Source organism: Eurosta solidaginis, chromosome 2, assembly GCF_040869045.1.
Source record: "Eurosta solidaginis isolate ZX-2024a chromosome 2, ASM4086904v1, whole genome shotgun sequence".
Lineage (NCBI taxonomy): Eukaryota > Metazoa > Arthropoda > Insecta > Diptera > Tephritidae > Eurosta > Eurosta solidaginis.
The window spans coordinates 3,049,727-3,077,699 of record NC_090320.1 but is presented as its reverse complement, the minus strand read 5'-3'; the positions used below and the strand labels follow the sequence as shown (position 1 = coordinate 3,077,699).

General features: G+C 34.2%; 3 protein-coding genes across 7 annotated transcripts in view; 1 reads left to right on the top strand and 2 right to left on the bottom strand.

The window, feature by feature from the left end:
* LOC137239114 (centaurin-gamma-1A-like) overlaps window positions 1-27,973 on the top strand; it is a 455,958-nt gene that overhangs the window by 79,478 nt on the left and 348,507 nt on the right. The gene's annotated exons all lie outside the window — the stretch shown is intronic.
* On the bottom strand, window positions 155-10,448 carry LOC137239042 (uncharacterized). The gene is made up of 12 exons (XM_067763968.1): window positions 10,241-10,448; window positions 9,261-9,493; window positions 9,055-9,185; window positions 8,656-8,996; window positions 8,168-8,589; window positions 7,686-7,891; window positions 3,346-3,509; window positions 2,179-2,411; window positions 1,980-2,110; window positions 1,564-1,904; window positions 1,080-1,501; window positions 155-925 (listed from the first exon to the last, which is right to left on the bottom strand). The coding sequence occupies exons 1-12, from the start codon at window positions 10,311-10,313 to the stop codon at window positions 716-718; spliced, it is 2,907 nt and encodes a 968-aa protein (XP_067620069.1). The 5' UTR covers window positions 10,314-10,448; the 3' UTR covers window positions 155-715.
* Window positions 19,705-22,631, bottom strand: LOC137241926 (uncharacterized). Of its 2 annotated transcripts, XR_010950031.1 has the most exons (4): window positions 22,492-22,631; window positions 22,076-22,411; window positions 20,192-21,734; window positions 19,705-20,131 (listed from the first exon to the last, which is right to left on the bottom strand). XR_010950031.1 is itself a non-coding variant. In XM_067769277.1 (3 exons), the coding sequence occupies exons 1-3, from the start codon at window positions 22,537-22,539 to the stop codon at window positions 21,522-21,524; spliced, it is 597 nt and encodes a 198-aa protein (XP_067625378.1). In that variant the 5' UTR covers window positions 22,540-22,631; the 3' UTR covers window positions 19,705-21,521. The 2 variants fall into 2 exon arrangements, 1 of the variants encoding a protein (XP_067625378.1); XM_067769277.1 differs by having other exon boundaries at window positions 19,705-21,734.

Below are 27,973 nucleotides of genomic sequence, written 5' to 3'. Positions count from 1 at the left end.
GCCATTTGCGCACCCTTGCGCCAACCGTCCACCTCTAATGTGGCCTTAAGATCTCGCTCGAAGCGCAGATAGGGAATCGGGTAGTCTATTCGTCTTGTGATAGGTAGGCGCTCAAGCTGGCCGAGGCACTATGCCACAAAAAGTAAACAACAAGTTTATTGAACAATAGCTTGTATATTTTATTATTTACTATTATGTAACTAATAGTGCGACATTTTTGATTTCTTCATGTATAAGTAATATATGTATGTATAATTAATTTAAATACTATAACTTATACTTACGAAAAGAATAATTTAGAGATTACTATACTACTTAACATCAACTGAGAAGCAGATTTACATAAGTAGGTTTTTATCTGCAATAATTGTGAAATCTTATAAGCTAGATATTTGCTACTTGATAAGATGATGCACTTAGGCCCACATGTAGAACTGCAAGTTATCTTTTTAACGCAGAGTTAGCTGAAAAAATGTGTTAAGAGGGTATGAGTTTAATAATCCCTCATATCAGGTTAACTCTCTGTTAGAGCAGTTCTGCAAGTGGGCCTTAAGTATTTAAAATTTCATAATGCAGTACTTTAATGTATACTTATTTACGAGTACATATCGAGAGATAAATGGCGTTGAAATGAGTCGTAAATTTTATTAAATGAGGTTCACATGTACCAAGATTCAAACGGAAACGTCATACTTACAATTTATCTACTAAGTCTTTATTTTTCCACGTCGTTATGCATTGCTCTACCTTTAGTCTCCGGTACAAATATCATTACATAAAGCAAGCCCAGAGCAGCAAATGAAGCATAACCCCACATGCACACTGCCAAACCGAATGATTCCAAGAATGGAGGGAAAACTTTCATAGCAAGGAAAGCGACCAAACTTAACATTGTAACGCAGAAAGATACACCTTTTTCTCGAATCTGAAATATTTGAAGTAAAACATAATTGGTTTCAACAATAATGTCGAGATAGACTGAACATGTAAATGTTTGGCTTAAGCTATGTTCGATCTTAAATGTTCGGTTCGGCTTCAGCCGAAGTTCGATTTCCTAACTAAGGCATCATTTTGTTTACCTTCGATGGCAAAAGTTCCACCATTACAATTGCCGGCACGGGTATCAGTCCCACATTCGCAGTGAGTATAATACAGGCCATAATTAGGAATGGCAGCCATGAATTATACACTGATAGATCCACATTGGTCTCTTGCGCGAGGAACGCGTACAAGCCGAATGCAGCTAAAGAAATGCCCGTCGTTGCTGTCGAAACTAATAGCAGGCTTTTACGTCCAAAATGATCAACCAGAATTGTTGCTATATAAGAACCGCCAACTTGTACCATACCAATGAGTATGGTATTCGTATCTGGGTTTATATCGGTTTTAATAGCAGCAAAAACCGTCGACATATAACAAAGCAATGTAAAGCTGCCAGTAAAGATATTAATACACATCACTATCATAGCTGTGCTCATGGCTCTCAAAGCACTTTTTGTGACTGAAAATTTATAGTAATTTTAATTTGACACCGCATTATTTTTTTATTTTTTCTTGACTCACAGAAATCTCGCCATGTTATCGCATCCTTTAATACCTTTTGCTCTTTCATCGCACATTTCAATTCCGTAAATGTCACGTCGAACTTTTCAATCTCCAATTTACTTGAACCTTTATAATTCATATAAAATTTGAGTGACTCTTGCGCTTGCTCCTCATGCCCACGATGCAAAAGATATGATGGAGTTTCGGGAAAATATGTCTCGATTAACAAAAAGATCATAGGCAACAATATCACGGCCATTGGTATGATGTGATATGGCACATGCGCAGAAACTATATAACCTGTCAGCATGCCAGCGTTAAGTGTAAGCGTAAACAGTGATGTAAGACGACCGCGTATACTGCAATAACGCAAACATCATAGTTTATGCATGAGAAAAAATAATATTTAAAGCAAAAATGATTATGAAACTAACTTTGGATCGGCGATTTCACCAATGAATATGGGTATAACAACCCAAGTGCCGCCACCAGTGATGCCAGAAGCGAAACGTCCGGCATAAAGATATTCAACGGATGTAGCAAAGTAGATGAGCGCCCAAAAGCACTGTATTTGGTAACAAATTAAATTTTTATATATTTTAGTTAGTTACGTTGAATAACTGAATTACTTACCATGTGCGGTATGGCAAGCATGTAAATACAGGTTTTCCGTCCAAAGATACCTAAAAATGCGCCAAAACTAAGGTTACCTACAACACCTCCCATACAAACGAGTGCACCGATCCAAGAAGCCTCTTCCACAGAGGCGGAAAAATTAACTGGGGTGTTTTCGGCGGATTGAAGTTTTGTCACCATGGGAGCAAACCAACCAAGACCAATGCCATTGCAATATGTGATGATGGTGACTAGATGAAAGACAGATAATGACAATTTTTGTCTTATGCATTAATGTGATTTGGTGAGAACTATACGGCCAATTAGTGGTTAAGAGCACTCAAGTATTTCAAAATTCCTGCCTCAACCTGTAAATAACTTTAACAAGGGACCTAACCATTGCAAAGGCAAGTCAATACTTCTAGGAAACCAAATAAACTTTTCCAACGCTCTTTATTAATCGGTTATTAGATGAATTGAAATATAAAAAGTAATATAAAAGTGGAGACATCTCTTGGGAATATTCAAAATTAAGAAACCTCAAGAAAAGCTGAACAGTAGATAACCGCAGAAATAATGTCGAAGCAAACATTTAATGTGGAACAGATCGTCGAATTTCATAAGCTTAAGAGAGCTCAAGTCAGAGCTGTTTTGGTTTTGGTTTAATTAATTTTTTTTTAATTAATTCAAAATATTTTCTAAAACTGTTTAATTTTTTGATAGTTGTTGTTTTAGTTGGGATAAACTCTTTTTCACTACAATTAGTTTTACCTTTTAACTCTGTGTTTATCACACACTTTTTTTACCAAAACATTAAAACTTTTAGGTCCACTTGCAGAACGGCAAGTTAACTATTTAACTCAGAGTTAAACTGATACATTTATTAAAAAAAATTTTAAATTAACTCCGAGCTAAAAAAACTGCAAGTGCGCCTTTGTGTTTAAACTGCCAAAATTAAAACAGAAACCTTTTTAAATACTCCGATTTTCAGAACACGTAGAAAACTCCGTAACGGAAAGCACAAAAACGGCACGATTTGTAGAGCAAATGGAAAGGAAGAAAGCGCTCTAAGGAACATTGTTTGTCTTTTGTACATTTTTTAAGTTTTTCTCGGGTTTTACGGGTTTCAACCAATCGATGTTACGAAGCTGTTTTATATAACCCTTTCTTAAAAACTTGGCTCACCACTTAATGCCGCGTAAAATTGTCTGCGATATTCACTGCGCAGTACGCCCTCCGAGAGAGAATTAAACACCATGTTTTTTTTACAATTTGTTCGCACTTTCCGAAACTTCCTTTTAAACTTAGTCTTGTTATTTAAAATCTCCCGCTTGCCATTTAGTTTATTATTTTATAATTTTTTGTTAATTATTTTTTAATATAATTTTGACTTGTAAACTCCATCACTGACGGCTAAACACTGACGGCTAACAAGTAAATTTCCAAATAGTCATACAACTTTATAGACGAATTATTCCGTTTTGTACAATATACGTTTTTCGCTTTAAAATATGCATCTTAATTTGTTTTTATCTTAAATACACATCGCATTTCATCACAAATCCCGTGAAAAGGTAAATATAAAGTAGGACGTTAATAGATATGTATGTAAGTATCAACATACATATTTATTTAGTAAATTTGCTCTTTTATTTGACGAAAAAAGAATGATGTGACGCATACACCAGATTTATTGTGGGAAATGTCAAAAATCTTGAACAAAAATATTTAATATCTGTATTTGTTGTTTGCAAATTAAACAAAGCTTAACAAATGGCGTGTTTAAAGCAAATGAAATTAGCACACATATATTAGCCGTGTTTTTTACACGTAAAAGTCTATACGCTTAAACTTTATATGGACTGCTAAGCATCAAACTTTAAATACACCTCTGAAATTGCTGCGCATAAAATGTGTACTACTAAATTTCAATACGCATTATACTCAGATGTAACTGAAATATGTGTCTTTGTTTCACCCTCTACACTAATTGTATGTATTCTATGTGTGTCCACAATTCATCGCAACTGATTTAGCTATATGTTAGGCCCTATGGCCATCAGAGGGTTGTGTCTCCGCTTTTCGCTACACCCTGTGGCTGTAGCTAGTTATTTAACCACTGCCGCTAGATGGGTCTCCTAAGCATTATCTAAGCGAGGATAGGCGTTTTTTCACGCGCAAACGTAAACGTATACGCGTGTATAAAAAAACACGGCTATTATATCATTTACAAATTGAAAATCATGTAGAGCACATGGGTAGACACCATATTGCACACCCTTTCCGTTATGGTTGGATAGTGTGAAAATCAAATTTGTTTTTATACACAATTTAATATAGTTGAGAACAAACTCTTTCTAAATCAGGTATGTACTAACCTTTAGACGTCCTTATTAAAACTGCTTTTACTAGAAAGCTTTGAGAAACACTTCCCCATTATCTCATTTTTATCTTTTACTAATATACTTTTACATAAGCTTCTGTAGCGCTTCCTGCTTACAGACAAACAAATCATGGGAGACAAAAGTCACTAAACTCAAAAATATAATAACACAGATAATAAATGAACTTTGTTCCTTACAAGTAATATATAAAAAATAAAAAAAAAAGTAATATATACCTTTTTTTAATATAAAGGATTGTGTAGTTAGGCAATTTAAAACTTATATTTGGTAAGACTTAAACAAATAGCCACCAAAATACAATTTAAACCCAATTGCAGAACGGCAAGTTAAAGCTCAGAGTTAACCTGACATGAGTGGTTAAACTCATACATTTTTGACACATTTTTTTAATTACCTCTCAGCTAAAAAAATAACATGCCTTTCTGCAAGTGGGCCGTAGTCGCATATCATCGAGTCTCTCATCATGTCAATACGCATTTAAAAAAACGTTTCCCAATAAATGTGTCAACGGATATAATTTCTTTGATTAGTATTGCTGTGATACATTTTTATTTAAAAATCTTCTTACTTTGTTTATTTTCATTTCAACGGTTGCTATATCCCCTTTCCAAAGCAGTTTTGGTCTGCTTTGACAATTTCAATGGTAGTTTGATCATCTGCTAATTCATATTTCTTCTCTGCTTACCAACCATTTTTCACCATCTGTTGACAAGACATTTGTCAATATTTTACGCTTCCCCCTTCTATTTGACGTTTTAACTCTTTTCGTCGACCTAAAGGCTCTGGCATAACTAACTTTCTTACGAAAGGAGGGGGTGCTTGACCTTGAAGTTTTAGCGTGACCATATTAAATCGTTTCCGAGATAATCATGCTAGTACCTTAATTGCGCTATTTTCCGGACCTTCAACATCGATTAAACTCCCAAAAACCTTCAGGGAGTCTCCCCATCGGTACAAGAAGAATAACAAGTAAGGAAGGCTAAGTTCGGGTGTAACCGAACATTACATACTCAGTTGAGAGCTATGGAGACAAAATAAGGGAAAATCACCATGTAGGAAAATGAAACTAGGGTAACCCTGGAATGTGTTTGTATGACATGTGTATCAAATGGAAGGTATTAGAGTATTTTAAGAGGGAGTGGGCCATAGTTCTATAGGTGGACGCCATTTAGGGATATCGCCATAAAGGTGGACCAGGGCTGACTCTAGAATTTGTTTGTACGATATGGGCATTAAATTAAAGGTATTAATGAGGGTTTGAAAAGGGAGCGGCCCTTAGTTGTATATGTGGAGGCGTTTTCGAGATATCGACCAAAATGTGGACCAGGGTGACCCAGACCATCTGTCGGGTACCGCTAATTTATTTATATATGTAATACCGCTAATTTATTTATATATGTAATACCACGAACAGTATTCCTGCCAAGATTCCAAGGGCTTTTGATTTCGCCCTGCAAAACATTTTCATTTTCTTCTACTTAATATGGTAGGTGTCACACCCATTTTACAAAGTTTTTTTCTAAAGTTATATTTTGCGTCAATAAACCAATCCAATTACCATGTTTCATCCCTTTTTCGTATTTGGTATAGAATTATGGCATTTTTTTTATTTTTCGTAATTTTCGGTATCGAAAAAGTGGGCGTGGTCATAGTCGGATTTCGGCCATTTTTTATACCAAGATAAAGCGAGTTCAGATAATTGCGTGAACTAAATTTAGTTAAGATATATCGATTTTTGCTCGAATTATCGTGTTAACGGCCGAGCGGAAGGACAGACGTTCGACTGTGTATAAAAACTGGGCGTGGCTTTAACCGATTTCGCCCTTTTTCACAGAAAATAGTTATCGTCCTAGAATCTAAGCCCCTACCAAATTTCACAAGGATTGGTACATTTTTGTTCGACTTATGGCATTAAAAGTATCCTAGACAAATTAAATGAAAAAGGGCGGAGCCACGCCCATTTTTAAATTTTCTTTTATTTTTGTATTTTGTTGCACCATATCAATACTGGAGTTGAATGTTGACAAAATTTACTTATATACTGTAAAAATATTAACTTTTTTTTTTAAATTTGACTTAAAAATTTTTTTTTAAAGTGGGCGTGGTCGTTCTCCGATTTTGCAAATCTTTATTAGGTATACATATAGTAATAGGAGTAACGTTCCTGCCAAATTTCATCATGATATCTTCAACGACTGCCAAATTACAGCTTGCAAAACTTCTAAATTACTTTCTTTTAAAAGTGGGCGGTGCCACGCCCATTGTCCAAAATTTTACTAGTTTTCAATTCTGCGTCATAAGTTCAACTCACCTACCAAGTTTCATCGCTTTGGTAATGAATTATCGCTTTTTCGAATTTTTCGATATCGAAAAAGTGGGCGTGGTTATAGTCCGATATCGTTCATTTAAAATAGCGATCTGAGGTGAGTGCCCAGAAACCTACATACCAAATTTCATAAAGATACCTCAAAATTTACTCAAGTTATCGTGTTAACGGACCGAAGGACGGATGGACGGACATGGCTCAATCAAATTTTTTTCGATAGTGATGATTTTGATATATGGAAGTCTATATCTATCTCGATGCCTTTATACCTGTACAACCAACAGTTATCCGATCAAAGTTAATATACTCTGTGAGCTGCTCAACTGAGTAAAAAGAGTGTGTTGGCAGAGAACGCGTAGTGTATCAAGTCTGTCTACCCAGCCTAGAGTAATGAAGAACCAAAATACTTGTTGCATTGAATCAGATAAATTATGTTTGTTTTATGTTATGCCAGTTTATTTTGCTTAGAGCAAGTTTATTACTTGAAGTCTTCTTTAAATTCATTTTATTCTATAATTTCAAAATTAACTTAGCCAGCCAGACATAACAAAAAAGTATCTTTGTCTCTGAAATAATTGTGAAATCTTATAATAATGTTATATATGCTACTGGATAAGATAATAAACTTATTTATAATTTTATAATGCAGAGCTTTAAAGTATATTCATGTACATACCGACAAAAGTTTGGTGTTGCAGTGAGTATCGTAAATTTATATTAAATGTAGTACAAATGTATGTATGAAAAATTAAATAAAAAACGCCATATCTATTATTTATCTACTAAGTCTCTACTTCTCCACGTCGCTATGCATTGATCTACCTCTAGTCTCCGGTACAAATATCATTACATAAAGCAATCCCAGAGCAGCAAATGACGCATAACCCCACATGCACGCCGCCAAACCGAAGGACTGCAAAGCTGGTGGGAAAATTTTCACAGCAAGGAAAGCGAGAAGGCTCAGCATTGTAACGCAAAAAGTTACAGCTTTTTCGCGAATCTGGAATAATGAAACACAAAAAGATTTGTGTATTAATAAAAATATTTGATTTTGGTAATAATGCCGAAAATAACCGAGCTTTCTTTTTGCTTTGGCTTGAACAATGTTCGTTTTAGCTTTGGCCACGCAAAAGACAAAACTTGACTGAATAGTTTGTTAATAAAATCTAAAAGTTTGTGAAATTTACTGACTTCTTGTTGTTTATGTCTTTGAGAAATTGACACTTTAGTTTCATATCAAAGTTCGGTTCCCTAATGATGGCATAATTTTGTTTACCTTCGATGGCAAAAGTTCCACCATTACAATGGCCGGTACGGGTATGAGTCCCACATTCGCAGTGAGTATAATACAGGCCATAATTAAAAATGGCAGCCATGAATGATATGCCGATAAATCCACACTGGTCTCTTGTGCGACGAATGAATACAAACCGAACGCAGCTAACGAAATACCCATCGTTGCTGTCGAAACTAATAGCAGGCTTTTGCGTCCAAAATGATCAACCAAAATTGTTGCTATATAAGCACCGAAGACTTGAATAACACCAATGCATATGGTATTCGTATCCGGATTTATATCTGATTTGATGGCGGCAAAAACCGTTGACATATAACTCAGCAGTGTATAACTGCCAGTGCACAAACTAATGCACATCACTATTATAGCAATGCTCATGGCTTTCAAAGCACTTCTTGTAACTGAAAATTTATAACAATTTTTAATTCACATAGAATTATCGATAGTTGATCTTTCTCTAAACTCACAAAAGTCACGCCACGTTATCGCATCCTTTAATACCTTTTGCTCTTTAATCGCACATTTCAATTCCGCAAATGTCAAATTGAACTTTTCAATCTCCAATTTACGTGAACCTTTATAATTCATATAAAATTTTAGTGACTCTTGCGCTTGCTCTTCACGCCCACGATGTAAAAGATATGATGGTGTTTCAGGAAAATATGTTTCCGTAAACAAAAAGATCAAAGGCAACAATATCACGACCAATGGTATGATGTGATATGGCACATGCGCAGAAACTATATAACCAGTCAGCATTCCCGCGTTAAGTGTGAGCGTAAACAGTGATGTAAGACGACCGCGTATACTGCAAAGCACAAAAAAGTAGTAAACATTTTTTACATAAATCTGATTATGAAACTAACTTTGGATCAGCGATTTCACCAATAAAAATTGGTATAACAATCCAGGTACCGCCACCAGTCATGCCAGAAGCGAAACGTCCAGCATAAAGATATTCAACGGATGTAGCAAAGTAGATTAGCGCCCAAAAGCACTGTATTTAGTATGAAGTAGAAATGTTGTGTTTCGTTAAATTGTCGTTCAATAATTGCGTAAGAGAGTAAGTTACCATGTGCGGTATGGCAAGCATGTAAATACTGGCTTTACGTCCATAGATATCCAAAATTGTGCCAAAACCAAGATTGCCCACAACACCTCCCATACAAACAAGTGCGCCGATCCAAGAAGCCTCCTCCACAGAGGCGAAGAAGGGAAGCGGCGTGCTTGCGGGAGATTGAAGTTTCTCCACCATGGGAGAAAACCAACCAAGCCCAATGCCATTGCAGTATGTGATGATGGTGACTAGATGAAAGATATTATAAGAATGTGTTTGTTTCTGTCATATTAAAGAGCATATTGTTTAATTTTGAGAGGTTTTGGAACACTACATGATACCGAAGATGCGAGCTCTAAAGGAAGTTTAAGTTTAGATCAAGTCAAAGGGGATTTGCTCAGAACCCATTACAGTCACGCATTCAGCAATGTCACTTAATAAAAAACGCTAGCTTATCCACAATTCTACCAGTTGAGATGGGATATATAGCAGATACCTAATCAACAATGGCATTATATTATGAAATTGTGAATATTTTATATAAAAATACCAATCTACATAATTTAAAAATGAAAACTGAATTTTTTTCAATTATGAAGAAAAAATAAGCATAATCACGTTTAGTATTGGATCTATGTATCTATTTTGGGATCAGAATTTGGGCTCAGAACACGTTAAGCTTTTAAAACTAGGACGAGGGGCTTTTTTGGTTTTTATTTATTTTTATATATATTTTTATTTTAAATATTTGAATTTTTTTCTGGCTCTACCTGTTTGTGCAGGAAATTCATTTAAAGCATTTCCGCTTTTTATAGTTATTAAAAAATTTCGGAACAAATTCGTTTTGCACTTTCTGAATTTTGATAATTGTCGTGCTTGTTCTTTATTGACTGTGATTGGGAGTGCCAGCGCTGTACAGACCATTTTTTTATTTTTTGAGTACCGTTAACAACGTTTTTTATTATGATACATATTTTCTTAAGAACTTCGCTTACCACTCAACGCTGCGTATAGTTGTCTGCGATATTCACTACGGAATACGCCCTCCAAGAGGAAGTTGAACAGCATTTTTGTTTTTGTTTACAACTAGTTCACACTTTGCAAAACTTGTTTCAGTCTTATTATTTAGAGTCTCTCACTTTTCACTTAGCTAATTATTTTATAATTTTTTGTTAATTATTTTAATAAAAATTTGACTTGTAAACTCCATGACTGGCAGCGAAGCACTGACGACTGACAACTAAATTGCCGTATAGTCATTCAACTTTATAGATAAATTGTACCCTTTTTGTACACAAATCGTTCTTTCACTGTAAAATATGCATCTTAATTTGTTTTTATCTAAAACACACATGGCAATTCATTACAAAGCCGCGGAAATGGTAAATATATACAATAGGACCTTAATAGATGTATATCAACTTAAAAATAAAGAGACAAGAGACACATGCTTTTACATCAGATTTATTGGGGAATAATAAAGTCTTCAACAAATTGTTTTTTGTTTGTCTTTTGCAAAATAAATAAAGCTTAACAAAAGGTAGATGAAAAGCAAATAAAATTTGCACGCCGTGAGCATACTTGTATATATTAAAATTTATTAACGGTTAATCGCAGGAAATGAAATTTACATTGTCATGCGTTTTAAAATAACCCTAGACGGGGCCATAATCACTGAATCAAAATGGATCATAACAAGTGTTATATCTAAAACACTTAAGCTTAATTATTAATTATCGATGTATGTAAGTTGTAGTCTCATCACTTCCCCGTCATTCGCTAAATATTTTAGCTCGTGCAGAAAATAGGATCAAACACCGTATAGAACACCGCTTTACCAAGGTTAGAGATGCATCAAATTTTTTTAATATACATACTATGTACTGAATTAACGGACAAACTATTATTTTTAATTAAGTGCCGTTTTTTGTTATGTATTAAGGAAATGAAAACTGATCACCTTATTCAAAAAAAAAAAAAAAATAAGTTTTAGGAATCTCATAAAATTGGAGATCTATATGGAAATGTTCTTTGAAAACGCTTTATAATGCTTTGCCAGGGAAAAATTTTTTTGAGCTTTTCGGTGTATGTAAGTTTTTTTAAGGTTTTGTGACTTGACGTGGTAGACGTAGAGGGTATAAATTAATAATGATAAGTAGTGGTTGATTACTTCAAATCTACAAGATATCTTCTTTTTATCACAAAAGTTGCTGCATAACCTTCTAATTTAGATTAACAATTTGGTCCGGTTTCCAGCTTATCTTCTCCAGAAGTGAAACAGGAGCGGAGAGATTCTAAAAAAGTTTGTTTATTGTGAATTTCCTTGAAATTTGGTACATGGATACTACCATGACTAGCTTATTATTTGTGAAACTTTTCGTTTCAGGAAGTATACCAGGCACCGACGTATTCCATAAAATCTAATTTAGGGTGCGATTTACTTGAAATTCGGTACGAAGTTATTATTTGAGATACTTTACGTTCCGAAAAGTGGACCAGGGGGCGACTTTTTGCAATTTATCGTATTATGTTGCGTTTTGCTTGAGACTTGTGTAGCTTTGAGAAACTTTTATTTCCGGAAAGTGGACCAGTGGCTGACCTTTTCAAAAAAATGTATTTATGGTGCGATTGGAGGAGAGTGGACCATGGTTCCAGTGATTTGTTTGAAATTTATTATTAAGGCAGCCCTTCGAATAGGCTAATCTAATATATAAAAACGAATGTAAAATATGTTGGTAACTTCCCAATCAAGATCGTAGCAAATTTAAAATACATTTTTTTATATCAAGCCCTGACAGCCATTTTAGTGTAAGCAAAAAAAAACAACTTTACCTGGGGAGGTGTTTAAAGTGGCATAATATAGTTCCAAGGAAAAGTTTTACATTATGTTACTTTACATGAGGTGGGATAATCCCAAATTGTTTTCTTGGAATCTTGCTCATTGGAAATATGGGGTGGCATCTTCAAAACCTGCTCTGAGAAACTTAATTTTTTATTGGTGACGCCAAATTTGCTGTTAGAGTCCAATAATACATTTGGAAATTTTTAGTTTGTCATTAAAATGTTATAATCCCGCAGCACATTGTTCACGAACATAATTATGATGTGTATCTTGTTGTACAAGAACAAAACTGAGTTAAATATTGGAGACAAAGTAAAAACTAACTGTTAACGCTTTTCAATCGAAATTTGACTATTACACGTAAATATAAATTTGATTAATCCATACAAGTTTCGTAAAGTATGAAAACTTCAACTTGGCCATTCAACTCATGCAATCAATTTAGATAAAAGCTACCTAAAACAAATAAACTCTCTAGTTGATAATAATTTAACCCATCAAAGTGTTTAAATTACGGTCACATACATGTTAATGTAAATACATACAAAAGTACTAAGGATGTGTTTAAACTGAATGGGTCCTTTTATGCTACGATGTATAGCAGTACACTTACACACAAACGTGCGTTTCTAACAATGATGGTAAACAAATATTTAGAAGCTTTATTTAGAGTTTGGCAGCTGTGGCTTTCAAATTTTTAGTTTACGTAATTTTCATTACGTAATTTACATATACATATGTTTCGTACAATAAGCTGTATGACACTACAACGGTACATCTTACCTTTATAAAACTTTCTCTTCCTTACTGAATAATTTTGGTTGGGAATATATTTTCCTTGCTTTTATATTTAATCAGATGCATGCATTCAAATTTAAGTTGGGTCAAATCGATTCCCATGAAATCCGAACGGTGTACACTAGGGTGGGTCAAATTCATTGTTGAAAAGGCACATCCAGTTTCTGAATCTATGGGTCATACTGAGTAATATTGTCCATGGGTGGATTGGGATATAAAATTTTCTAACAAAATTACGGAGGCTCGAAATTCATTTCAGACCAATGGTCCCATGGACAATATTACTCAGTATGACCCATAGATTCATAAACTGGATGTGCACCTGAAGTTTTTTCCCCATTTTTCCCCATACAATTTGACCCGCCCTAGTGTACACATATCATGTTCGTCTACAAAAGCGACTATTCTGTTTGTAAACCCATCTTTCCAATTTAGAGTGTTCTTAGGCTTATGCTGTTCTAACTTTTCAATTGTACAAGTACAAATAATAGGGACAGGTGGTAGTGATTGATGAATTGATATTTTATTATACTATCACAAAACAATTTTAGGAAAGGAGAAATCCTTATACACATAAATACATTATATGTCGGTTTCAAATACTAGCACCGAGTTGTGTTAGGCTGCGTGGAATTTTTTAAATTTTTTTGCTTTGAAAAATTAGCTAGGCTTATGATGAACAAATTTGGACTATTTTCTGAACCGGACGATACAAATATTTAATACCCAACACATATCTTGTATTTTTTATATGACCCCCAAAAACTTCGCATTATCTCAAATCTTTAATTCCCCGATGTTCTGAAATCTTAAGTACAGTTATTGTACTTCTTAAAGAGTTCCTATATGCGTGAAACAACGTTGAAACTTAAAAATCACCAAGTCTTAGCCTTAATTTGAACTAAAGTGTAAACTGTTTATTGCGTTAGTCTTAAAGTAAATAATTTTTTTTTTCTTCAAACCTCTATCATTTCTAGCTTCTACTAGTAAATGCGTAATTTTGTTTGTTATTTGTAATTTAATAAAATTATTTGTAGAACTATCCTTTTTTCCCGTTTTTTACGTAGACGGAACGCATATGCGAGTTTCGCCTCACATTACCTTCCCATTACACACACGTCAAAGTAATAGCTAAAGCAATGCAGGGATGCACCTTAACGTTAAGATAATCGTTTATCAAAAAATTTCCACCGTTTCCGTTGAAACACTTCGAAATATTATCGATAAAGATATTATCAAGATAAATTGTATCTCGTTTTTAACCGAAACGAAAAGCTTTCGTTAACGTTAAAAACGTAATCAAAAACGTGATACTTTATGTTTGAATTGTGCTGGCAATGCTATAGCCATGGTGAAGCCGTAAGCTGCTAACAGCGAGCGAACATACACACACAAACTCCATGTAATTTTTTTGTGTAATTCGTTGGTGGTAATGTCAAAAATACTCTGAGAAATGTTCGTACTGTCAAAATTCATGAGAAAAGTTGCAATCAGCTTGGCTAATGCTTTCACCTTTAATGACTCCGCCATCAATCAGCTTTGCCAGCATAGTTTGAAATTAATAATCAACATAAACGATTTGATTTCGTTTTGATATGGCAGAAAACAAAACAAAATCATTTCGTTAATTTGACGTTCTTAACGTTAATAAACGAAACAAAGTCATTTAATTATCGTAACGAAATGATATCGGTTCGTTGGTTAAGCATGCCTGAAGCAATGTGAGATTAACACAGCAAGAATAAAGCAAATCAACAAAATTAATATGATAAGGCAACGTCAGTTGCACTGCAGTGCTTTATTGGCAACAGCGTATGCCATAATTATTTAGCCGCAAAACTTTCCACCAAACCAAAAATAAAAATCAAGCACACAATAACTCATACAAACATCTTTAAAGATGGTGTATTTATAAAGCTTACTGTGCGCTTACCTTTTCTATTCACAAAAAAAAAGTCAACAAAAAGAAAGTAAGTATAAATGAAAAGAATTTATGAGCTTAGAGTAGGAACATAGATGGCTAGGAAGCTAAGAAAAGTTCTATTATAAAGTGTATAAATAAGTAAAATATCATTCGTGTATACGAGGTGCGTCTAAATTAAATGATGAGCCTGAGGTTGAGTATTTTTTTCCATCAAGGCGCTACTTGAAAACGCATCCACTTTCTAATGTTGGGACTGAGAAAACTCAGCTCGTCGTGCTTTCCTCAATACTTCTACTTCGGGTGGATCGAAAAAGGTGTGGCATAAGTCCCATTTTGCTAGTTTCAATGCAGTCATTGAGATTATAGTAATACAGTGTTTCAAATAGAACTATCCCAGTTTAAAAAAAAAATTACTAAAATATTACTTGTGGCTGTTTTTCCTCTTTAAATGTAGCAGATGAGAACATGCCATTAGCTATCTTGATGGGGAATCTCTAACATATGCATATCTCTCATCTCTTCTAAAGTTGTTATTCAGCTATGCTCTGATCCTACTATTAAGATACAAGACCACGACCTTCGAAAATCAGTGATAAGTGTACGGCTAGTACCCTCAGAAATTCTGTTGAGACTAGCTGTCATAACGTTCTTACAACAGTACCGTCTTATTTTATAAAATTCGCCCAAAATAAGGAACTACATATATGCGTATATGGATCATTACGGTGCTTACTGGTAATTGCACGGGTAAGGGGACATGGCTCTGCCATGTGACCGCAGGATAAGTCGTGTAGTCATCGACGTTTATTTTAACTTTACTACAGTAACAGAATTCTATGAATTCTGTAAAAAAAACTTTCCAAAATGTTAAAAACTCAAGACAAATATGCACACGCTTTCATGCTTACATATAAATCATAAATATGCCCGTGCCTTAATACAAAATACACTTATGAAACACGCTGTCAACCGCACAGCGCTTACTCTAAGGAGTTTTCAGTAATGCAGTGAATTTCTTTGCTCTCCTTCATGCGACAAAAAAAGGACTGCATTGAAATTTCAAAATAATAAAAATATGAAGTTTGCGGAAGATGATGATAATGTTCGCATACTTTAAGTGTAAAGTATTCGTAAAGAACTTAAGAAGATGCGCCGCTGCCTTGTCCTTAACATAGTAACATAAAGACATAAAAAAAATTATAGTAATATGAAAAGTATGTTGGCAGCAAAAAGAAAAAAATATAAAAATTGTACGACGATGTCACAAACAGCGCAAACTGAAACATAACTTACATAATGCCAGGCAGGTGAGTTGAGTTCGAGAAGCTGACTGAATTCTCTGATAGTCAACTTGCATAAAAGCATCATAAAAAATTTAAAAAACAACACGAGAGTAAGCTGAGGTTATCATAACCATTTTTCAAGTTATTCCGAAGCTATTACATAACATTTGTATGGTGGTGGTTCCTGGTGATTTTCACAATTTCTGAATAAATACGATGAATAGCGTTGTTGTAATGGTTGCTGGATAAAATCATTTGGTAATTTTTAACATTGTGTATGTGTTACAAAATTTGAATTATTTTAATGCAGTACTAAATACAAATTACATGAAAATTTCTCAGTTAGCTCAAAAGGTGTACGCAATTTCTGAAATTGAATTGGCAAAGACTAAGAATATACTGAATATCTTAAAATTTTCAAATATTAGAGGTAACAAATAGCTAGGTTGGCAACAGAGCCACAAAGAACCTTAGAAATGTGCATATTCACGAATTCAGAACAAAAACGACGAATCTCGATAGACATTACACTGAGTAGTGTGGGTTCGGACTCAAACATTGATTTTATAAAAAAAGTTGTATAAATATTTTGGCGGCCACCGTGGTGTGATGGTAGCGTGCTCCGCCTACCACACCGTATGCCCTTGGCTCACACCCCGGGCAAAGCAACATCAAAATTTTAGAAATAAGGTTTTTCAATTAGAAGAAAATTTTTCTAAGCGCGGTAGCCCCTCGGCAGTGTTTGGCAAGCGCTCCAGGTGTATTTCTGCCATGAAAAGCTCTCAGTGAAAACTCATCTGCCTTGCAGATGCCGTTCGAAGTCGGCATAAAACATGTAGGTCCCGCCCGGCCAATTTGTAGGGAAAATCAAGAGGAGCACGAGGCAAATTGGAAGAGAAGCTCGGCCTTAGATCTCTTCGGAGGTTATCGCGCCTTACATTTATTTATTTTTTTAATATTTTGGAAACATTTTTTCAAAAATCAAAATTTATTCGAAAACACCCTGTACAGTCGGAAAAATAAACACAAATACCCCACGAAAATGTATAGAAGACATATATGCACATCTCGCCCAAAAAAACCTACGACTACCATAACGAAAACATTACACAAAGTAACGAGTGACGTCTCTTATTATATTTATCCTCTGTGGATATGGTGTTCTTGAACCGAACTCTGAAATAGGGTACCAAAAAAAAAAAAAAAAAAAAAAATGAGGTAGAGCTTTGTTCAAAAAATCGCTTTAGCGCTTTTAAAATGTTTGATAAAGTAGCACGATTTCGAAACGGTTGCCGAGATAGGGCCATATTCTACTCAGAAGTTCATATATAATTCTTGTGGCAAGCTGTTGTTCTCTATAGATTTTGAAACTAATCATCAGATTTGTTACAAATTTGCTTATTTCTTATTCATCGTATTCTTTGCTTTAAAATTGGTATGTTGGGATAGTTATTCAGGAAGTGGGCAAGGAACACACTTATTTGGAGAACGGAGAGGAAGAAGGCGACGATGAGGGTGATGGTGAGAAGAAATGGGCTGGAAGAAAGGTCGAAAGGAAAGAAAATGGTATAAGTTGTATACAGTGAAGCAAAAGGAGAAAATATAGAAGTTGAGGGAAAATTAAAGAAAATTGGTAATGGAAGAGGAAGGGAAAGCCGAGAGGGAAAGAATATTTTTCTGAGCTGCTGAACTCTGTTCTATAATGAAGCAAAGGGCCCTTATCTCAGATCTAAGAAGTGTACTCAAATTAGGCATAATTTCGACCTCCACCCTATTTTAACTTCAAGCCTGAACACAGTCTCGATAATTTTAATCGGATTTTGTATATAAAATCGTAGCTTTTCTTATATAATGCTAGTAGTACTTGATTGTAAAGAGTCGTTAATCTTAAGAAAATATCATCCGTCTTGCATATCTTAATGGGATCATATTTTTTTCCTTAAACCACAGTATTTATACCTAATGCCTTCATATAAAATTTAAGTTAAAAGCTTTTAGTTTGATATAAATTTAAATACATAAATGGGCAATTCACAGAGTGCAAATTTTTCAAAAATGTATAAAATGTTCTTTCGCATAAAAGGTATTTGCAAATATGCGTAGACACAAGAGACATTTACTGAACAACTTTTTATTTTTCTTCCAAAAGGGCTTAGGTACTCCTTAATATAAACGTTTCTACATGATTTTCGTTCGAAAATCACTCCGGCTTTCTATAATGTTGCACCCAACTAAAGATTGGCGTTCAAGATTTTTTTTAAAGAAATGAATGCTGTACGAAATATTTGTTTTCAGTATACCAAGTTACTTCTATAGTTATTTTATTTACTGGCCTTATTAAAAAATATTGAAGTATCCGAGTGAAACGGTACGATAAGGACTCTTCTAGTTATGTAGAATGCGTAAATTTAAAATTATTTAACGATACAATTTTTGGAATATTTTTACTAATCCAATTTTTTAATATTACAATTGATTGGTTTTTTTGGAATTGATTCTTTCATTTCTAAGTTATGTTACGTTGTGCTATGTTATTTTATGGTATTTTTAAAATAATTTTGAGACTTATTTATTGAAATATTTTTAGTAGCCAACTTTATTAAATTTTCGAAATTTTTTCTTTCTATTCTATGTTATATAATTTTATGTCAGGTTGTGCTACGTTATGGTATGCTATATAATTTCATGTAGCTTTAGCTTGAGTTAAGCTGTGCTTTGCTATGTAATGCTGTGCTACTTTATTTTTAGTTATGTAGAGATATTTTAGACTCTGTAATTCTAAGTTATGTTTTGCAGTGTCATGATCCTTTTTTACTAACGTTTCTGAAAAAGTCGAATGTATCTTAAAATGTAAATACATACGTACGTAAATTAAAATCCATTTTCCAGTTATATAAGTACTGGCATATTTTCTTTGCACATTCAGCATATAAAAAACGAAATCTGACGGTCCAATTACATTAATTGAAGCGTACCTGATGTAGCACCCAGGGCACTCACCAAAACAGTAGTCTCATTTATTGCCAAACAAAAAATGTGAATGTATTTATGTACATACATACACGATTACATAGGAGTATTCACTTATGTATAAACCTTTCTATTTAATATGGATTGTGAAGTATGAGTGCATGTTTTCTATATTTTATCTAAACCAGATATTTTGGTTTGTTCACAATGTGGTGGCTGCCGAATTTGCAGAGGTGGAGTGCCTCGCCACTGGCGCCACTTCAATTTAGTTCACTCAAATTTTGACTTCCTTTTATATATAAAAGTGCCACAAAAAGTTAGTCATATGGATGTTGTTGGATAGCGCAAGCAAATTTGGTCGAAATCCATCATGGTACTGAAGCTGTGTGAGTGTGGGTGGGTGGTGAGCATTTGTGTTGAAATCAATTCAGAACTTAATAGAAATACAGCCAAAATATTTTTTTTTTTTTGTGAATTGAATTTATTGAGTAATTTTTTTTTTTAAATACTGTATTCAATTCTTTTACGCTTTGATTTCTTGAAATTCAGTTAAAAATGTCCCATTCTATTTGATATATTAATATGTATACTGAATTTTTTATTTGTTATTTTTTAAATTAGTTTCATCCGGTTTTTGAAAAATTAAAATATATTTTTTTAATAAATGTTTTTTATTATATTTCTTTTATTTTTTTTTTTTATTTTTATGATTATGTTATACAGCATTTTGTTTTTATTAAATCTTAAATCTATTTTATAAACTTAACTAGTCATTACAACCGTGAATTGATTTCATTTACACCCGTGCGCAAGCAAGTTTTGCTCCTTTAACATTTTTTACGGGATTTCTGGCTCTGGTATTTCGGTGACGTTTACGTAGATGATGCCGATTTTGGGGCCTCCTGTCAAAGAATCGTATTGAGAAAATTCCTCTTCAAACATATCCGCTTTTTTTCGTTTTCGTCCTGGAGCCTGGCATCGAACCTGGATAAGCTCGCATGGCAGTCAGTCGCACTAACCATTGCGCTACGATGGCCCCATTCGCTGCGCACACGAAATGGCTACATAGCTGAAAACACAAGTTGTTTTGAGTAGATAGCATTGTTGTTTGTGTATCTGTAGCAAGTACCTTAGGGATGCTTTTTGTATAAATGTATGTACTATTAATGGTGCATTGAAAGAAGAATAGGCTATGAAAGGAAATTTAAGAACATAACAAAAGCATTAGAGATGACAATTCTGGTGTTTGTGAACACTTACAGCATTTTAAAATCCTACAAGTGAACATTTTTTCTATTCCTCCATTGCCATACCTACCTGTCAAAATATAGCTGACAGAGAGTTAGAATGGTTGTCGCGAACAGCAAGAGAATGGAAGAAATACTTGTTTTTGTTTTTAGCTCGCGGTTGATAAATTGAATTGCCATGAATTGCCCATTTATGTTTCAAACCAAAATTTCTTGCAAATTTGTCTGCAGAAAATCAGACTACATATTATTATTCCTTTCTTAAATCTAGATCAAGGAGAATTCTGTACAGGTGGTGTTATCACATCAGCTGATTGCTTCTTCTTGATAATTTTCCATACAAAGCCTTGTACAACAAAATGTCAGTTAATCGAAATCTATGAAAATATTATTTTGACTTGGCATTCATCTGCACGGCGAATTGATTGAATTCGCTTTGCCACCACCTGGTATAGATTCGCCTTGAAACTAAATAATAAAATGTGAGCAGCCAATTTTCAGCAAACAATTTAAAAAATGTTAATAATGCAATATACCGTCTACAAAAATGTTTGAAAAACACAATTATTTAAGTATTCGAACAGCGATTCAACAGGTGATCCAGGCTGTTTTCTATTGTGAACGTTTTATTTTTTTTTTTTTTCAAATATTCGCCACTTGTATGAATTCACAATGATATACAGAATTGATTAGGAATGGAAAATTTTTCAAGTGCTTTGTATCTATCTGCCATGTGCTAGATTTTGAGATTGAGAAAATTTCTGGAGCTCAATTTAAAAACCTGTTCTGCGAGGGAATTCTTGTTTTGGGAAACGCTTTAATGTAAAAAAAATACAAACAAAAAATGTTTCCCTTCATCGTTTCACAGAACCAGAGCTTCTCCTTGATTTCCCCAAATCGTTAAATTTTTTGGATTTTGATCTGAGTAAAATCGAACGTTGACATGCAATAATGTCAACGGAATTAAAATTAATTGACATTTATTATCTTTTTAAGCAGACGGATTAATCTCTTCAAAATAATGTACTTGTTCCAACACCCAGTTTTGCGTTTTGTAGTGTAATTTGTAATTTCCGAGCGTTAAGTTTCAAATTATTAAGGTAAGCTTGGATTGACAATTAACTAACAAGAGAAACTCTTTTATATTAAAAATTTTTTGTTTCAGACTTTTCTTTACATTCACTTTTAACATTTTTTTACTTCCAGCCCGATTCAATCATCTTTCCATTTTTCAATTGTGTCTCCGATTGTTGATCCGACTGCTTTACCACTCACTTTTGCCATTTTCCAAAAGTATGTTGTGACGTTAATTAGAAATTTTTTTGTTATCTCCTGAAGTCCACCATCGTTGAGTATTTCGAGGTAACGAACAGCTGACACACCAGTCTCCTTTTCATCATTTAGTAGGAAAACGCTGTCTTTGAACTGAAAAAGTTTAGAAACGAGGGACAGTACAGAGTAGTGAAGTGCTTGAGTTTGACTTAAATTCAAAGAGAAATGACATTTAAAAGCGTAAATAACGAGTATTGAATTAATTTAATCTCAGTCAAGTTCAATGAACTTAAAATTTTTTTTTTTAGATTTCATGATACTGCTTGGACCAGATGTAGCCTGTGTTGGTCATTACTTTGTACAATCTTTCTTTATGAGCAGCATTTAAATTAGATAGCATTACTTTTTATTCTAGTTTGAATTAAATCGACTGTTAGTATTTAAGGTTTTTTCTGTTTCAATAAAACTTTTGTTTAACCCAATTTTTTACTCACCTCAACGAATATGTCGCGCCACATTTTCTCCTTCTCTTGCACCGTCTGCAATGCAATGGCCCTTTGCAATCGCTGGGTATACTTATTTATGTCTTGCACACGTTTTGCTGTTGGCGGTAAAAATTCTTTAACTTTACTGTAATAATCAATTTGTGATTGAAACAAAGCGTTTAGAAAGTTTATCGTTTCTTTTAAGGCTTCGCGTTCAAACGCTTCACGCGTAACGCTGCTAATAATACTGTCCCCTAAAAAGTTTCCATTCGCTTTATCAGTTTCGGAGGATTCATCACTTTCAGCATTGCGTGTCACGCGTGCTATGTACGCTTGCGATAGATGCTGTATTGCAAACAAAAAACAACAAATATAATTAAATAAAATTTAAATTTAGTCAAATAAATTTACTATCAAATTTGTACCTCTGTACTTAGCAAACACGTCAAAACTAAAATTACAAGTTTCTGCATTATATTTATTTTCAATACACTTCAGGAATATATTTTATAATTTTTTTTAATCTTTAGTTTTAAAAATGCTTGCGCCACCTCTCACTATTAGATTGATACTAAAGATTTATGAAAGTAAATACTTTTGATGAGCAAATTGCAAGATTAAATATTGACCGCGCTAACGGCTTATCGACCCATTTGTAATAAAGCTAATTAAAGATGTTGGTACCGAAAAGTTTATGATTTAGTTACTTCAATATATGAAGCCTAATTATAGTTTTTTACTAAAATTTAATTTCGCTTTTGAGCTTGGCGACAGCTTTTTTCGACTACTTTACTTCAAACTATATGAAGACGCGTTCTCAAGATGAGTTTTTGCATGGGGTTTCTCGAGGTTTTCATTCGAATACCTTATCAACAACGGATCCAAACTCATCTAATAAAAATACTTTACAAAACTCGGAATTCGCACATTTTAGCAAATGAGTAGGTTTTAAGCTGAAAAAGCATGGGTATGATTTTGTGAGCATAGAAATAATTAAGAAAATTTTCATAGATTTGTGTAATTTACCTTAAAAAAAAATTTTAAATAAAACTTAAAGTTTCGAACCGACGTCATTCGCATCGTAGTCGAGGGCTCTAAACAAACTAAATTTTCCATAGATCAGAAATCGAAAGTTTGGGTTTTCATATTTTATATTTAACATATATTTGATAAATATGCTATCAACTAAAAAAAAAACTGCTACTAGCTTAAAGGAGCTTCGACTTCGAATATGCCACGTCTCCCCGCTATCTCACATGAAAACTCTATAGCACAAACGTAAGCAAATTGACAGGAAACGGGTTCTTCCGAAGGAACTATTTCGCAATAGATTCAACGTAGTCCGTTAAATACAATGAAATAGATACTAAAAAAAGCCAAGTTCTTCAGAGCGCAATCTCAAGGAATCCGAAATCTGGCATCGAAACTCGAAATGGGTTTTGTATTACAATCTGTGGGAGAAGGATAGGGTTTGGAATCAACCAAATAGTACCAACAAAGGAACTGCAACTAAACTGTAAATATTTACACTAGTTTGGAGCTATCGAAAGAGTACCAATAAAAGGAATAGATCTATTCTAACGATTTTTTACTAGTTAGCATCTATCGAAAAAGTATCTATAAAAGAACTAGTTCTAATGTGGAAAGTTGTACTTAGTTCGAAACTAGAGCATGGCAAAATTCCACCGTCTAGGACATCGCCATGTTAAATTCGCCAGTTGAATGCATTCGAAAGGGATAAAGGGCGAACTAGTAATGGTTCCGAATGCACTAGAAACGCCCTAGTTTTGAGCTAGAGATTTTCTCTACATGGATAAGCTAGGACAAACCGGAAAATATTTTCGAAAATATGCAATTACCTGAAATATTTAAAAGTGGAGTTTTTTTTAGTGTAATTGATTTTTCTTTAGTAGCATAAATGCGAATTCAGTATAGGAAGATGACATGTAATCAGCAGAACGCTTTGTTGTTGTGAAAACAAATAAAGCGAATTTTCTGGTAATTTGGCTTTCTGCGGCGAAATGGGTCTTAGCTTGCTTTGCTATCATTTCATGTAGATTCGCTTTAGATAGCTTAAAGTTTTGCATTTTTACCTCTCGCCATGAATGCGGAACACACACATTTGGCTTTGCCAAATCCCGAATTCACGGGACAGCACCCACATAAATAGTCCTACTCGCAGGGTGGTGGGGCTCTCAACTGATAACGAGATCTTAAATTGCTCATGTTGAGCATACATGAAGAGCAGGGTTAGTTAATAAAAAAAACTTATTTCGTTCTGCAGCTGGAGCGTCACGGTAACCGGATTTTGTGGAAACACTCATTTGAAATTTCAGCAAAACTAATAATATTTGAAAATAGCTAAAAACTACACAGTTTTTAAAATAACAAAAAAATGGAAATAATTTTATTCGAAAAAATAATAATAAATAAAATTGCAGGGACACTCGTGTTTGTACGGGAAACGTACGAAATTAAATTTTAAAATTTGGTTTTCCCATATCCCATATTGAAAAATTGATGCAGTGGCTATCTACGGCATTGTTTATACATGTAAATTTACATACTACAGGCAGTGGCTTAGTCTAAGAAAGTTTGCAACTCATGTGACTTACCTATGTACTTGTTCACACTGAGTATTAACTCTGGCTCACAGTTAATGTGTATGTAATAAATCCTTCAAGACAATACAGTCATGAGATACTAAGAAGGCATATTTTAAAAATATTGAATAGCAATGCAGTCTGCCGCAAACAAAATCTGTATAAGAGTTGATTGAGCTTTCAAGTTGATAAAAAATCTGGCGCCAATATATATATATCTTTGGCTCAAAACAAATTTAGTAATAATACCATTTTATTGTGCGATTTGCTCTTATCATAGTTGTCACCTTCTTGTCACACAGCACCGAAGCTGATTATTCAATTATTTATTATATACCTTAACCCTTATACCTTGCACTTCATCGTTTGGTAGATCATCGGCGCATGACTATCGTTTTTCTTTGATTTGAAGAATGTCAGGCATTGAACCCTTTGAACACAATCATGCTGTATACAATAATAAAGCATTTTTATTTCATTTATTTGTTCCTTTCTTCTGCGATAATAACTTTCCATTATATGCTCACTGTAAAACATTTTAGTACACATATCCTTATAAATTTCGCAAGCGCAAATAATTCTATCAAAAGCTATTTTTCACCCACATTGTCTACTTAGTCCTTTTCATTATGTTGTGTTTCGAACATCATACTCATGTCACTAGTCGTTGAACATGTCCTGCTATAAGCCCCTTTGTTGATAAAAATGTATGCGAGAATTTGCGCATATGTTCCACCTTTCTCTATCCAAAATAAAATTGCTTAATGGAAAAGGGTAAAATGGGAAAAATACAAGCGAACAGTTGAAGCATTTCAATGAATAACAAATGTATGGTATTTAGAAGGACATGAAGTTGACAAAGTTTTACAATACAACGGGGTTTAAAATGTTTTTATACTCAGTTGAGCAGAGCTCACAGAGTATATTAAGTTTGATTGGATAACGGTTGGTTGTACATATATAAAGGAATCGAGATAGATATAGACTTCCATATATCAAAATAATCAGGATCGAAAAAAAATTTGATTGAGCCATGTCCGTCCGTCCGTCCGTCCGTTAACACGATAACTTGAGTAAATTTTGAGGTATCTTGATGAAATTTGGTATGTAGATTCCTGAGCACTCATCTCAGATCGCTATTTAAAATGAACGATATCGGACTATAACCACGCCCACTTTTTCGATATCGAAAATTTCGAAACATCGAAAAAGTGCGATAATTCATTACAAAAGACAGACAAAACGACGAAACTTGGTAGATGAGTTGAACTTATGACGCAAAATATAAAATTAGTAAAATTTTGGACATTGGGCGTGGCACCGCCCACTTTTTAAAGAAGGTAATTTAAAACTTTTGCAAGCTGTAATTTGGCAGTCGTTGAAGATATCATGATGAAATTTGGCAGAAACGTTACTCCTATTACTGTATATACGCTTAATAAAAATTAGCAAAATCGGAGAAGGGCCACGCCCACTTTTAAAAAAAAATTTTTTTAAAGTAAAATTTTAACGAAAAATTTAATATCTTTACAGTATATAAGTAAATTATGTCAAGATTCAACTCCAGTAATGATATGGTGCAACAAAATACAAAAATAAAAGAAAATTTAAAAATGGGCGTGGCTCCGCCCTTTTTCATTTGATTTGTCTAGGATACTTTTAATGCCATAAATCGAACAAAAATTAACCAATCCTTTTGAAATTTGGTAGGGGCATAGATTTTATGGCGTTAACTGGTTTCTGTGAAAATGGGCGAAATCGGTTGATGCCACGCCCAGTTTTTATACACAGTCGTCCGTCTGTCCTTCCGCATGGCCGTTAACACGATAACTTGAGCAAAAATCGATATATCTTTACTAAACTCAGTTCACGTACTTACCTGAACCCACTTTACCTTGGTATGAAAAATGAACGAAATCCGACTATGACCACGCCCACTTTTTCGATATCGAAAATTGCGAAAAATTAAAAAAATGACATAATTCTATACCAAATACGAAAAAAGGGATGAAACATGGTAAGGTAATTGGATTGTTTTATTGACGCGAAATATAACTTTAGAAAAAACTTTATAAAATGGTTGTGACACCTACCATATTAAGTAGAAGAAAATGAAAAAGTTCTGCAGGGCAAAATAAAACACCCTTAAAATTTTGCCAGGTATTACATATATAAATAAATTAGCGGTATCCAACCGATAATGTTCTGGGTCACCCTAGTCCACATTTTGGTCGATATCTGGAAAACTCCTTCACATATACAACTACCACCACTCCCTTTTAAAACTCTCATTAATACCTTTAATTTGATACCCATATCGTACAAACTCATTCTAGAGTCACCCCTGGTCCACCTTTATGGCGATATCTCGAAAAGGCGTCCACCTATAGAACTAAGCCCCACACCCTTTTAAAATACTCATTAACACCTTTCTTTCGATACCCATATTGTATAAACAAATTCTAGGGTCACCCCTGCTCCACCTTTATGGCGATATCTCGAAAATGCGACCACCTATACAACAACCACCACTCCCTTTTAAAACCCTCATTAATACCTTTAATTTGATACCCATATCGTACAAACACATTCTAGAGTCACCCCTGGTCCACCTTTGTGGCGATATTCCGAAAAGGTGTCCACCTATAGAACTAAGCCCCACACCCTTTTAAAATACTCATTAACACCTTTCTTTTGATACCCATATTGTACAAACAAATTCTAAGGTCACCCCTGGTCCACCTTTATGGCGATATCTCGAAACGGCGTCCACCTATGGAACTAAGGATTACTCCCTTTTAAAATACTCATTAACACCTTTCTTTTGATACCCATATTGTACAAACAAATTCTAGGGTCACCCCTGGTCCACCTTTATGGCGATATCTCGAAAATGCGACCACCTATACAACAACCACCACTCCCTTTTAAAACCCTCATTAATACCTTTAATTTGATACCCATATCGTACAAACACATTCTAGAGTCACCCCTGGTCCACCTTTGTGGCGATATTCCGAAAAGGTGTCCACCTATAGAACTAAGCGCCACACCCTTTTAAAATACTCATTAACACCTTTCTTTTGATACCCATATTGTACAAACAAATTCTAAGGTCACCCCTGGTCCACCTTTATGGCGATATCTCGAAACGGCGTCCACCTATGGAACTAAGGATTACTCCCTTTTAAAATACTCATTAACACCTTTCTTTTGATACCCATATTGTACAAACAAATTCTAGGGTCACCCCTGGTCCACCTTTATGGCGATATCTCGAAACGGCGTCCACCTATGGAACTAA

What these genes read in the sequence shown, in the direction of transcription:
- LOC137241926 (XM_067769277.1), bottom strand. Translation starts at nt 22,539, where the DNA reads ATGCAGAAACTTGTAATTTTAGTTTTGACGTGTTTGCTAAGTACAGAG. An exon ending in CGTGTTTGCTAAGTACAGAG is followed by an intron (nt 22,412 to 22,491) that starts GTACAAATTTGA and finishes TTTGCAATACAG; the next exon opens with CATCTATCGCAAGCGTACAT. An exon ending in GGCGCGACATATTCGTTGAG is followed by an intron (nt 21,735 to 22,075) that starts GTGAGTAAAAAA and finishes AAACTTTTTCAG; the next exon opens with TTCAAAGACAGCGTTTTCCT.
- LOC137239042 (XM_067763968.1), bottom strand. Translation starts at nt 10,313, where the DNA reads ATGCTGTTCAACTTCCTCTTGGAGGGCGTATTCCGTAGTGAATATCGC. An exon ending in ACTATACGCAGCGTTGAGTG is followed by an intron (nt 9,494 to 10,240) that starts GTAAGCGAAGTT and finishes TCTTTCATCTAG; the next exon opens with TCACCATCATCACATACTGC. An exon ending in TGCTTGCCATACCGCACATG is followed by an intron (nt 2,111 to 2,178) that starts GTAAGTAATTCA and finishes TACCAAATACAG; the next exon opens with TGCTTTTGGGCGCTCATCTA.